The 12,200-nt window shown below is 41.8% G+C and overlaps 1 protein-coding gene across 1 annotated transcript in view; it reads left to right on the top strand.

Moving 5' to 3' along the window:
* Window positions 1–12,200, top strand: part of LOC144823523 (cytochrome P450 27C1-like) — a 232,565-nt gene that overhangs the window by 123,791 nt on the left and 96,574 nt on the right. Inside the window, exons 2-4 of the mRNA XM_078682109.1 lie at window positions 4,868–5,058; window positions 7,193–7,392; window positions 11,241–11,450. Of these exons, the coding sequence (XP_078538235.1) occupies window positions 4,868–5,058; window positions 7,193–7,392; window positions 11,241–11,450 (601 nt within the window). The remainder of the gene's footprint in view (window positions 1–4,867; window positions 5,059–7,192; window positions 7,393–11,240; window positions 11,451–12,200) is intronic.

Raw genomic sequence — 12,200 nt, 5'->3', positions numbered from 1 at the left:
GTGCATGGGTGACACAGAGGTCAGAAAACACCGCAAACGTGGTTCTAAAATTTCATGGAACTAGTTAACAGTAAAAATGCAGTTAGTTTGTTCCCACTCACATGAAGAGGTGGGAGACCACATTCGAGAAGAGACTGAATTCTGACCCATCTCTTTCAAACATCAATCATTTACTGCCAATCACACAAAAGACAAATCCTCCCTTTCTCTCCTGCACCACTGCCTAAACCCATGAGGCTGAGAACAGGTCTCTGTCTTCTTTTCCTCCCTTCCTGTACATTCAAAACAGGTGACTGGTGCACAACTGCCAAGGTTTCAGATTCGTACGTGTGACATTTTCAAAATTTCAGTGTAATTATGAGTGACATTTCAACGACTATTAGTGATACTTTGTGGCGAGCAAAATCAAGCTTTGAAGACGAGGGAAACATAAATGTCAGACATTACACCTAATTGCGTGTTGAGAGGTAGTCTAAGTCATACTGTGTGTGCTACCCAAGACCATTCATTAAAGGCCGTGGGCCATCTAGTGAATGATGTCACGATAGTATCAACATCCAAGCAGACGTCATCAAAGAAAGAACATTTTGGAATGCTTACTGGTGGTGTCTGTTAGTATTGCAGGAGAGACCTGTTGCTCTCGCTTCACGGGATACAGAGAGAACAATCTCTCAGCCAGGCAGCAGCTCTACAAAAGCGATTAGGAGGCACTACTTAGTGCTCTTGTGTTTATCTGCCTGCAAAGATGGTCTTGTTTTGCCAGTTGCATTATTATCAAGTTATATGAGCGCATCAGCAAAGCTGAGAGAAGCTTTGGATTATTTTAATATAATAAACTTGTTTTAAATCAAGTCATGTCTCACTTAGGCATCAGAGGGGTTCTTCCACGGGGAAGGTTTCCCTATTTTATGTTGAAAGTAAAAGCTACGACATAATTCCATTACAATCACAAAAAATATTGCTTTTTCCATGAATAGCATTTCTAATTTAATTCTGAAATTGCAAATGTGATACTCCCTTATACGGTTGTGCTGGAGCAATGCTATACCTGTATTTGTAGTGATTTTATTTTTTGTATGCCGTGGGATTGTGCACCAAAGGTGATTGTTAAAACCCAGTGGCTGCAACGGAACCTCCAAAGTATTATATCAGCCCAGTGCCAGTCCAGTGGCAAGGACATACGGCCCGCATTTCAATGGCAGAGGATGCTTTTTACAAGCGCCTGACCCCTAAAGTACTCTGACATGACGCGGGCTCAACCCCAGCTTTAATGTGTCCTGTAGCCCATGAAAAAATGCTTCCCATCTGCTGAAATGCAAACAGGCGATGCGCCAGCAGCCACAATCCACCTACTTCCTTTTGACTCACTGCTTGGTTCTTAATGGTGAGAGTGTGTGTATGCGGCTCCTTGGAGAACAGAGCCCTGCGTTTCCCATCCTGAAGGAAATTATTTAGGCTGCCTTCTATCTCACCAACTTGCCCTGGAGTACGACTCTGGCTAGGCTGCAACTCTGGTGACTCCAGTGGGTCTCAGGCCAGGTACATTGGTGAAAGCCTGAGAGTGTGCCAAGTGTGCACACATCGCTATTAATATGCATGTCTGGATATGCAGCCTCCTATAAGTTAAGTCTTGCGGCAGGACATGACGTCTGGTCCCCGCAGCGCCTCATGATAGTATTAAATACATTGTAGCATGAAGCAGCAGAGCGAGCAGCGCTCAAAGCCTGCACTGCCGTACCTCAGTTTTATTTAGGTAGCGCTATAAACGGCTTGTCTTGACAGCTGATACGCTATGCATAATGCGTGACCATGCATTTCAGTTCATTGATGCAGAGCACCACACTTAAAAGCCTCATGCATGCTACTTGGCAGTACTGCTGGTGGCATGCAGTCCTATATAAAAACCCAGAATATACATGCACTCATGAGTCCTAGTGGCCACATCAATAATTATTTCGTTATGCCACTCTATCCTAAAATAGTCAGTTATTAAGATTCATTACTGCATGACCCCTAATTAGCATGCAAGTAGTTTCCTAATGCAAATGTATACCTGTTGGACTTAGTCTTTTCTGCAGGGTCATTCCCAGTCTTTTTGCCTTTGTCATTCACTTTTTGCTGAATTTGTTTTCGTTTGGTTTAGGACTCTGCACACTTTACAACTACTAACCATAACTAAAGTGCTCGTGCTCTCCCCTTAAAACATGGTAATATTGGTATATACCAAATTGGCATTTTTAATTTACTTGTAAGTCCCTAGTAAAGTGGCACTACATGTGCCCAGGTTCTTTAAATGAAATGCTACACTGATTGTGTCACCCACTTTAGTAGCACTTCAAACATGTCTCGGGCCTGCTATTGCAGCCTGTATGTGCATTTTTAAACTGCCATTTTGACCTGGCAAAGTAAACCTTTTGCCTGGCTCAACCCTTCCGGTTTAATTCTTATAACACACCTCTGAGTAGGCCCAAGATAGCCCCAAGTGCAGAGTGAAGTGTATTTAAAAAGTTGGACATTTACTTTAAAGTAACTCTTAAATCTGTTCTTTCCTACCGAAAGACTTACCTCTCCCATAGGATAACATTGGAATTACCTTATTACATTTTATATGTGTAATTTCCGAATGGGAGTAGGTAACTAGTTCAAGTTCGGTTTCTCTGGAGTTACAATTCAAAATGCTAATGTATGGTGAAGGCGGATTTTAAATTGCAATTAAGAAAATGCCACTTTTAGAAAGTTGGCATTTTCTTGCTTTAGCCATTTGGTGCTTGCAGCCTGTGTCTTGGTCACATGATTGGGTGTAGTTGACAGTTGGGATTTGTATATTCCTCCTAGACAGCCATATACAATGGGGAGCTTGGGTGTGACTGGATGTGCCATCGCTGGCAGCATGTATGGAAGGAGCTGGGCCAAACCCCACTTACACTTGAATAGGCGGTGTCCTGTCTCCACACAAAGGGCCGCATATCTCCTGCAGTTAGTATGGAGTCAGTGCCAGGTAGGCAGGGCCCCTGTGAACTTCAAATACATGCTTCTAGAAGCTTCTCCCCACTTCAAAGGCACAACTGTGTGTAAATACTGGACCTCAGACACCAACTCTTCAGTACACTTCTGGACATTTGGATAGGTGCCAGGTAGAATGACTGCTGTAGTGATACAAGGACTGCCACTCTGCTGAGCTGCAGCTCTAAAGGAATTGCTACCCTCCTTCATCTTCAACCCAGGACCCCAGAGTGGCTCCAAGGGCTAATCTGCTATCCTTCATATCTGAGCCTCAGGGACACAAAAGGCTCCCCAACATTCTGCACCAGCTCATTGACCCAGTTGCAGTATGCTTCTGACCCCGAAATGGTCCCTCCCTGGTCCTGGACCCTTAGTGTGGTGCTGAAATCAAGCTTTAGGGCTTTTTGTGATTGCAAAATGGGCCAGTTTGCACAAAACCGCTCTGCGCGTCCTGCAAATCAGCGCGAAGCACTGTCAGCTCGACTCTTTGCACTGCAGTATCGACCACTCACGGGGACCGCCAACGCAAAGCTCCAGCAACACTCACCCACGACGCCGGTCGGGTCCTCATGCTTCTCCGACAGCCTTCCGCTATGCTCTCTGCTCCTCATGACCCTCTGAAATGCAAACAGGACCATTGGCTAAAAACTTGGGAAGGTAAACTTCAGTGGGACTGGTCTGGGTACTGTATCCGACCTGAACTTTTGACTTAGACCCAGTCTACTGCGACCAGAAATCCTGAGTTTGGACTTTGTGCTTTTTGGTGCTATTTTTACAAAATTCTTTAAAAATTCATATCTCTGGTTCTACTGATTTTGTTTTTATTGTCATTTTGGTGTTTTATTTAATACATTTTGCTTTATCTCCTAACTTGGCGTGGGATACATTTGTGTGCTGTTTTCACTGTTCCACTATTTTAAGTTTAATGAATTGTTGCACAAATACTTTACACATTGCCTCTAAATTAAGCCTGACATCTCTGTGCCTAGCTACCAGAGGGTTGAGCACAGAAAAATTTAGGGTTGACTTGTGCCTCACCCTGACAAGGACTGTGGTTGCTGCTTGACCAGGGCTCACACCCCAGTCAAATAGTAACCTGATATATTACACTACCCTTTTATTGTCATTAATCCATTTCTGTGCTCTTCTTTTTTATTGTTGCTGCTATGCATTCTATCTGTTCTTGAGGTAACCTCCAACCCTAAGGCCCTGACAACATGTGCTCCGCCCATTGACAGAATATATGCACCCACTATGTCTGTGGTTACACCCCTCACCGCTGTAGGAGACAGTGGATAGGAGGGCAGCCTAGCATATACATGGTGACAATGTGCTGCCAGCAACACAGCCAGTCTGGAAGGCTACCCTGCAACTACAAGCAGTGATGACTATATGTTATATGTTATATGTTGCTCCAGTTTAGGAAATAATTGAAGACCCACCTTATTAAAGAACACCACATCATAATGCAGTTACTGTCCAATACCCAGCTAAATCTATCACTCCTTGACTATATACCAGCCTTTGAAACTGTACAGCACTCCACTGCCTTCAGCTAGGTTCACACAATACATTTACCACTTACATACAAAGAATTATATGAATTGTAAATGGTGTACAGCAGGACATATGCAGATGATTACCATATTAGTTGGCTGAATGTTATTCTTTTCTTTTTATCTGTGGATCACCATTGGTAGAATGTAAAAGCTGCAATTTGAAGGCAAAGTTTAGGATGTATCACTCCTAACATGCTGTTTTTATTTATGTCCTCACTCTCTGCCCTTTGACTTGCATCGTTAATATTGCCATGTTATTTCTATTTTCTTATACTATTCTACTCGTCTATTTTTGGGTGATTTAGCAAAAACATGCACAAGAATATGGGCGAATCTTCAAGTCTCATTTCGGGCCCCAGTTTGTCGTGTCCATTGCCGACCGAGATATGGTTGCCCATGTCCTCAGATCGGAGAAGACTGCGCCACAGAGAGCCAATATGGAGTCCTGGCAGGAGTACAGAGACCTGCGAGGGAGGTCCACAGGGCTGATTTCTGCGTGAGTTAGCAGCTTTTATTATCTGTTATGACCTGACTTAATGTTTGTCAATTATTTTTCTCCATGTCTTCCAAAAGTAGACCAGTCAAAAAGAGGGACATGCTGCAGCCCACTGAAATCCTATGAGTAAAACGGAAATATAAGATGGGTAGAAAAAATAATAAAGAAAGGATTCAGTTCTGGGTACTAAAAATGAGATTGTGCTTGCAAAAGCTGATGCCTCAGGTGGGAGAAAGCCGAAAACCCTGCGGCTTCTCCGCAGTCGTATTATGATAACACCACTATGCAGACGGTGTTTTTCTGTGGTCCCATCATGTGACATGATTCGGCTAAGGAGAACAGCCAGCAGTCATGCTGATGCCATGGGACCGCAGCCACGTCAGGTGCACTGTGTGGCATGCACCATGACATGCATAACACGCACTTCTAGGGGGGGGTACAACATGTGCCCACCCCGCACGGACACCCATGGGCTGATTCACCCGGGGTCCCTGCCATGAAATTGATGATGGAAAGGCAGGTTTTAATTAGCTCGGCAGAGCTGGCATCGGCACTGCCACCATTTCCTGCCACTCTCACTACCAGGATCCAGGTTCCCGGCAGAGGCGTCAGGCAACCTGTGAGCTTGTGCAGGCTTGTGGTGGTCAGACCGCAAGGGTCGGAGTTGTTGGGATGATTGTACCCTGGGTGGAGATGGCGCTGACTATTTTCAGTATGTATCTGATCTCTCTATCACTTTAGGTGCACAGGGAGGAGGTAATCCACCAACACCTCACCATTCAGATCCACAGATCTGTACAGAATTTGAATCAAGCCCTGGCACACATTCACGATGATTATGACAAGTCAATAACTTATATTACAGGGCAAAGACATAGAAAACATGAGTCATTTAATGATTTCTTGTTGTGATTCCAGTAAATATACTTTTTTTATAGATACATGCTAGAATAAGGCTTTTCGTGAAATCCTTGCAACTTTCCCAGCCATAGTTAGGCTGGGACGGAATTATAACCAGTCAGAAGGTATGTCCTTTACCTTATGGATGAAGTCGCAGGTGTCTTGTCCCGAGCGACGAAACACGTGTTGGCTGGAGTCACAACAAGAAAATCATTAAATCACTCATGTTTTCTATGTCTTTGCCCTGTAATATACGTTATTGACTTGTCATAATCATCGTGAATGTATGCCAGGGCTTGATTCAAAAAAAGGGTCGGAGTTGAGCGGTCCCACCAAACTAGGAATCGGGCCCTTCGGTTTTTTAAGTTATGGTTACGATAACTACTTTACTCTGAAGAGACATCACCATTAATGATGTGGAATGATATGCAAAGTTAAAATACATCCACTATTTATCCGGTGATAAAAGTGGATATTTTTCTCTAGATACCACTGTATTTCCATATCTGATAAACACTATTCCTTCCAGGAAAGCACTGTAGAAAAGGTTTATTGTGAGGAGAGGGTACCCTGCCTGGCATTGCTTGAAATACCTGGGTGTACGTACATTCTGGGTGATTTTGAAAATTCTGATGCTACATGGTTCATTCGGATTGTCCATAAATAGTAATATAGAGGCCTCAGTGCTAACCAGGCAATCTGTCCACCAGTAGTCATGGTCAAGTCAATACCCGGTATTAAACCATATTTGCAGTTGGGTGAACGGTTTGGTCTTAATGCATTTTATGTTTCATCGTCAACACAAAGGAAAATGGAATAGGATCATCCACAGAAAAACAGTCCGCTGTTGTGAAGCCGCACAGAATAGACTGGCCACACCACAGGAAATAGGCAAAGGCTGTGTCAAAGTGTTGATGAGGAGGCACTGTAAGGAGAATCGCATTGCAGTTACCACTAGAGGTTGTACCAAAAGAGGATGAGCAAGTCATGGGACATAAAGTAGATTACACAGAGATTGCAAGTTAGCCGAATTAAACACGCAATGAGAAATGAGCAAAGCACAAGCGTGAGGATAGATAACAATGATACATAACTGTAAAAGGTTAAATTGTAATCAATTCAATTATGTTGTCAGGGTGACACTAAGAAAGTGGTCTTGCACTTCCCTAGCAATGACCATCTGAATGTAAGTGCTAGAAATATTTAATGGAGGTCTTATTGTTTTCCATTCCAGGGAAGGAGAGAAGTGGTTAAAGATGAGAAGTGTACTTAGACAGAAAATCCTCAAGCCCAAGGACGTGGCCATTTACTCGGCAGGAATCAATGAAGTAATTGCTGACTTGATTAAAAGGATTCAGACACTCAGGAGCCAAGAAGGAGATGGTGAGACAGTGACAGATGTCAACAATCTTTTCTTCAAGTACTCCATGGAAGGTACGACCCAATAAATCGCTTCTTACAGTCCCTTACACTGGAAGTGTGTCTATTTCAATAAGATTTAAAACCAAAGTCCAGTCGCATGCTTGTTTGATTTGATATGGCTGTGCTATCACAGCAGCATCCCAGGACCTTTTTTTACATTTCTTTTGCTTGAAAGGATTAGAAATTCATCTTAAAAATAATTAATAGTTAGATGAAACTACATTGCCTCTATCACGGCTTGTATTATCCCTCTTTTCTCTCACATTCAAAGAATGTGTGAAGGTTAGCGGGGTAGGGTAAGTGAGATATTACTGATATATCATTGACCTCACTCCTTCATATAGAGGCAGACAATTAAATAATGCTTTGGTGGAAATCAAGAGAAGTGTTCCGTCAACCCTCACATGAGTATTTCCTCCCTGGGACGACATTTACTTAGGCAAAAAACCCAGGGATTCCACGTGAGTCTGGACAGTCTGATGGCGCATAAATATAGTATAGGACATTCCTTGTAAAGCGACTTTAGAACTGTTCAGTTTGAACTTGTTTAGCATACTGGGGTGTAAGTAAGCCAATGATGAAATTGCAGGGTAAATTATCACAAACTGTGGAAGTGATGCAAGCAACCAGGCAGATGAACTCTTGGCCCTCGGTCTGAGCTGTGTAGAGTGGTAATTCCACATGCTAATTGCTGAATTGCCACCCCATACAACTCTAAGCTTTACTTTGCATGGACCTGCATTCGGTACAACTAAATTCTTTTCTGCCCACATTTTTCACCAGCTAAAAGCAGGTGGGAAATGTGAGGGGTAAAGGCCCTGAATTATTAAATCTCTGCAATAAAGTGCCCCGCAATTCCAGGACCCGCCAGCTATTCCATTTTTCAGGGCGAAATAATCATAATGGCTTTTAATTAGGGTCCTGATACCAACTTGCATCAGTAACAGCAGGCCCAGTATTACCAACTGTTGTTACCAACCATCTTAGAATGATGACGTTGGAGTTAAGTGAGCCCTACACCTTGTGTTTGAAGCTAGATTTAGTAGCTACTGCCATATTTAATCAGGACTGTCAGCTTTGCAAGGGCAGAGGGTTATCTGACAGAGGCTCTTAAATGAAGGACAGTAGTGGTCCATTATTAAGGGAATTTGTACAGATTCAAATCTTTGTCTTTAGGTTATGTGATAAGTAAAAAGCCCTGTATGGCATTTCAGTAAGATGGAAGAAATGGTGAGGACAAAAGGCTATTTTTGAATAATTAATTCCTAGGACCTAACCTTTTGCTGAATGAGTTGTTCAAATCCTTACCAAAATGGTGGGTAATGGTTCAACAGAAACACGAATACCTTTTCTTTTTAACTGCTGTACTCATTACTTGCTGAGGGGACTCCAGAAATGCAAAATATTTATGTTCCCATTCTGAACGAATAAGGACAAGCTAAATAAAGAGAAATGCAAAGAAATGATATACATTTTGATATGATGTCAAGTTTTGCCTACCTTGAAATCACCTCATCTAATCAGGTTCTCCAGAAAAAAAAATTGGAATCCCACAAAGTAAACGTAGAAAACAAATACCTCCTATTTGCTTCAAATTCCAGTAACTGGCCTACTGCAAGCTGACTGCATGTTTCTTTGGCTCTAATGTACTGATTCAGCGGGGCAGGAACAGTTTATGGAATTTAACAACAAAAGCTTTGAAAGATTAATAATTGAAGAAGAAGCTACAGATTTGAAGCTATCAATACAGAGGCTTCTATCAAAGAGAATCCTGTCTGTCCAGCCTGGCTTTAATGGCTTTAAATGTATCATCTGATGAAAATATGAACAGATCGATTATTTGGAATTGTTCAATCCAGCCGAGGATGTGTAAAAGGGACCCTTGTCCAAAATGTCAGAATTACAACAGAAAATAAAAAAATATCTAGCCAGTCTGCAAACAGGGAGCAATGGGGAACCTTTGCTACGTCTAGAGTGAATTTGCTAGATATATACATTAAGGAGGCAATAGAACCATGGTGCTACGTGTGTCTGTGATGCAAGATCAATTGACAAGATCAATGAAAATGTCAATCATCTTAGGGCAGATGATGAAAACTGCCCTCATATGGAACGAGTATCTTCTGGGGTTACAATTTCCAATATTAATGCAATATAATCTCTAACCTCTACAAACACTGAAGCTAAGGAAAAAGTAGCATGTCAGTACATTCTATTCATTCATTACTCTGTCTGAGGAGGAAGCAACTTGATGAAGCCAGCAAACATGAAAAAATGATTAATATGCAAGTGGTACATCACCCTAGAGATTAAATTAATAAATGTTGATTGGTTCAACATGAAGTGGGTGCCTTTATGACAGTCTAAATATTTGTAGGAAAGATTGTCAGGATCTGCTATTAAGCCAAAACCAACAAGAAATATTGATAATTCTCATACCGGATTTCCTGCTCACTGAGTCTAAATATTAGCAAGAAAGATGATGATGGGGTGTGCCGTTCAGTCCAAACTATCAAGAAGGGATACTGACAGTTTTCATTGCTTACACTCTGCTCTCTGCAAACACACCTGTACTCCTGTTGTACAAAGGGGGTCGAGGTGTAAATACTAAGGAATGAGTTGACATGGACATTCTCTGGCCAGGAGTCTAAGCATGCATTATACAATAGCTCACTTCTCAATGCGATCTTGAGTGGTGATGTTCTAAAGCTCATTTTTTCCCTCTGTACACCCAATTCCCAGCACATTGATTTCTGAACATGTATATTACATTTTCTCCATCTAAACTCTCACATCCTTGTAAGAAACTATTTTTAATTTTTTTTATTCATTTTCGTGCACAAAGGCCAAGGAGACTGAATGCTTAATGGAATTTGAATGTAAAAGTTCAATTGATGTTTTCATACCACAGTTCTTCTAATCATCCTATTTTAACTATATTCTTTGCTAACGTGGGAGATCAGAATTGCCTCACAGCGATATAAAGAATTCTGATGAAAGGCGCAAGCTTACATTATAAGGCCACAGTGCATGGTCTGTTGAGTAGCCTCTTTTTTTGGCTGTGCACGTGCACAACACGCTTCCTATTTGGAATAACAACAATTCTGGTCACCCGTGTCCTGGTTTTCACATGAAAAGCATACACTGCAAGCTTGCACTGAATCAGCAACTAAGACTGCTTAAATGGCTTGATAACTGATTCCGCATTACACATATTCGTTCACCTGCCTAGATAAAACTGTGTTCTTCTGGATGCTGCCACCCACTCGGTATTAGGTACCTATCTGCCCCTGCTAGTGTACCGAAGGCTGTAAAGGAAGTAAAGCACACAGGCGCACTTATGCACTGAGAAACAGAGAACAGGCGGCAGGCTCCAAACAGTATTCCTATGCTGAAAATCCACCCGTTTACTACTATATAACAGGCTTTTAAAAATGTGTGTTATCGCTGCCATCCAGTCTTTTCTCCACTGGTAATGCTAACCTATTTAACTTCATCATTCTGCTCTGGAAGGAATTGAAGCTTACATCAATTACATTTAACCCCTGTGTCCAATCCGTCTGTCGTTTTGGAAAAATACACTCTCTCACCACCCCAAAATTGGACACTTTTATGGTTTGTGCGTGTAGTGTTGCCATATTGTGCAAATATAAGCAATCAACTCTATAAATGTTTTTGGTTCAACATACAAACAAAAGGACTGCTTTTTATTTGCGGTTTCCAGACCCAGGGATCAGATAGACGTAGATTTAACCTGTAAACTAACTTTACAATGCAACAGGGACATTTAAAATGGTAGCAAATGAATGAAGTTGGGCGCAAATAAAATATCCTCTCATTGTGTTTTTGTGATGCCTTAGGTGTGGCCACCATACTCTATGAGTGCCGCATGGGCTGCTTAGAAAACGAGGTGCCCCCGAAGACTGTGGAATATATTGAGGCACTGGAGCTGATGTTTAGCACGTTTAAGATCTCAATGTATGCTGGTGCAATTCCCAAATGGCTTCGTCCAATCCTGCCAAAACCGTGGAAAGAGTTTTGCCGATCCTGGGATGGATTGTTCAAATTCAGTAAGAGTTCCATGGTTTACTGTATATGATATTTACAGCTTTTAAGACATACATTTCGTTATATGTCACTTTTTTCAGTTAAATGTATCCCTCCTGGTAAGATGTAGTAATGTGTAATTCAGAAAGTGTGCAGAATTTGTGCTGTTTCTGAATTTGTATCTTGATTAGAAAATGTGAAATTTAGACAACAGTACTTTGAGTTTGCAAATCCCCGTGTACTTAAACACATTAATGTAATTGAACTTCATTGATGATTTGCAGTTTTCCTATTACCAAGACTGCACAGAAATAATTTAAACTGCCCAGCAGAGGTGTAAAAGCGAGTGTTTTGGAGTGACCTACTGAAATGTTCACAAGAAAGGCTTCTTGGTTCTTCTTCTTTGCTTGGGGTTGAGTGTGAAACACTGAAAGAATTGCCAGTATTATTCTACTTTTTGACTATGGGTGCACTGGCCAAGCAGACAGGGTGTTGCTTTCTAAAATCTAAGCAATGATCAGCAAATCTCCTTTGCTTTCTACCAGCAGATGGACTATAGGAATATTGAACACACTGTCCTGATTCAAGCCATTGGTGAATGCAGTGAACTCTGAGTTGGTTGTTAACTGGGCTTCACCTTTGCAGTGAGCTGAAACCACACATTCAAAGACTTCGTTCATGCAGTCTTGTCACTCATAGTTATGGGCGGCCTTTCAAGGTCTTGATGATGCATTTCATTTGGTTTTTGTACTCTAAAAATCCAATGCCATAAA

This window comes from Lissotriton helveticus, chromosome 3_1 (assembly GCF_964261635.1).
Source record: "Lissotriton helveticus chromosome 3_1, aLisHel1.1, whole genome shotgun sequence".
In the NCBI taxonomy this organism is placed as follows: domain Eukaryota; kingdom Metazoa; phylum Chordata; class Amphibia; order Caudata; family Salamandridae; genus Lissotriton; species Lissotriton helveticus.
The sequence above is the reverse complement of the archived record's forward strand: the minus strand, read 5'-3'. Positions and strand labels throughout refer to the sequence as shown.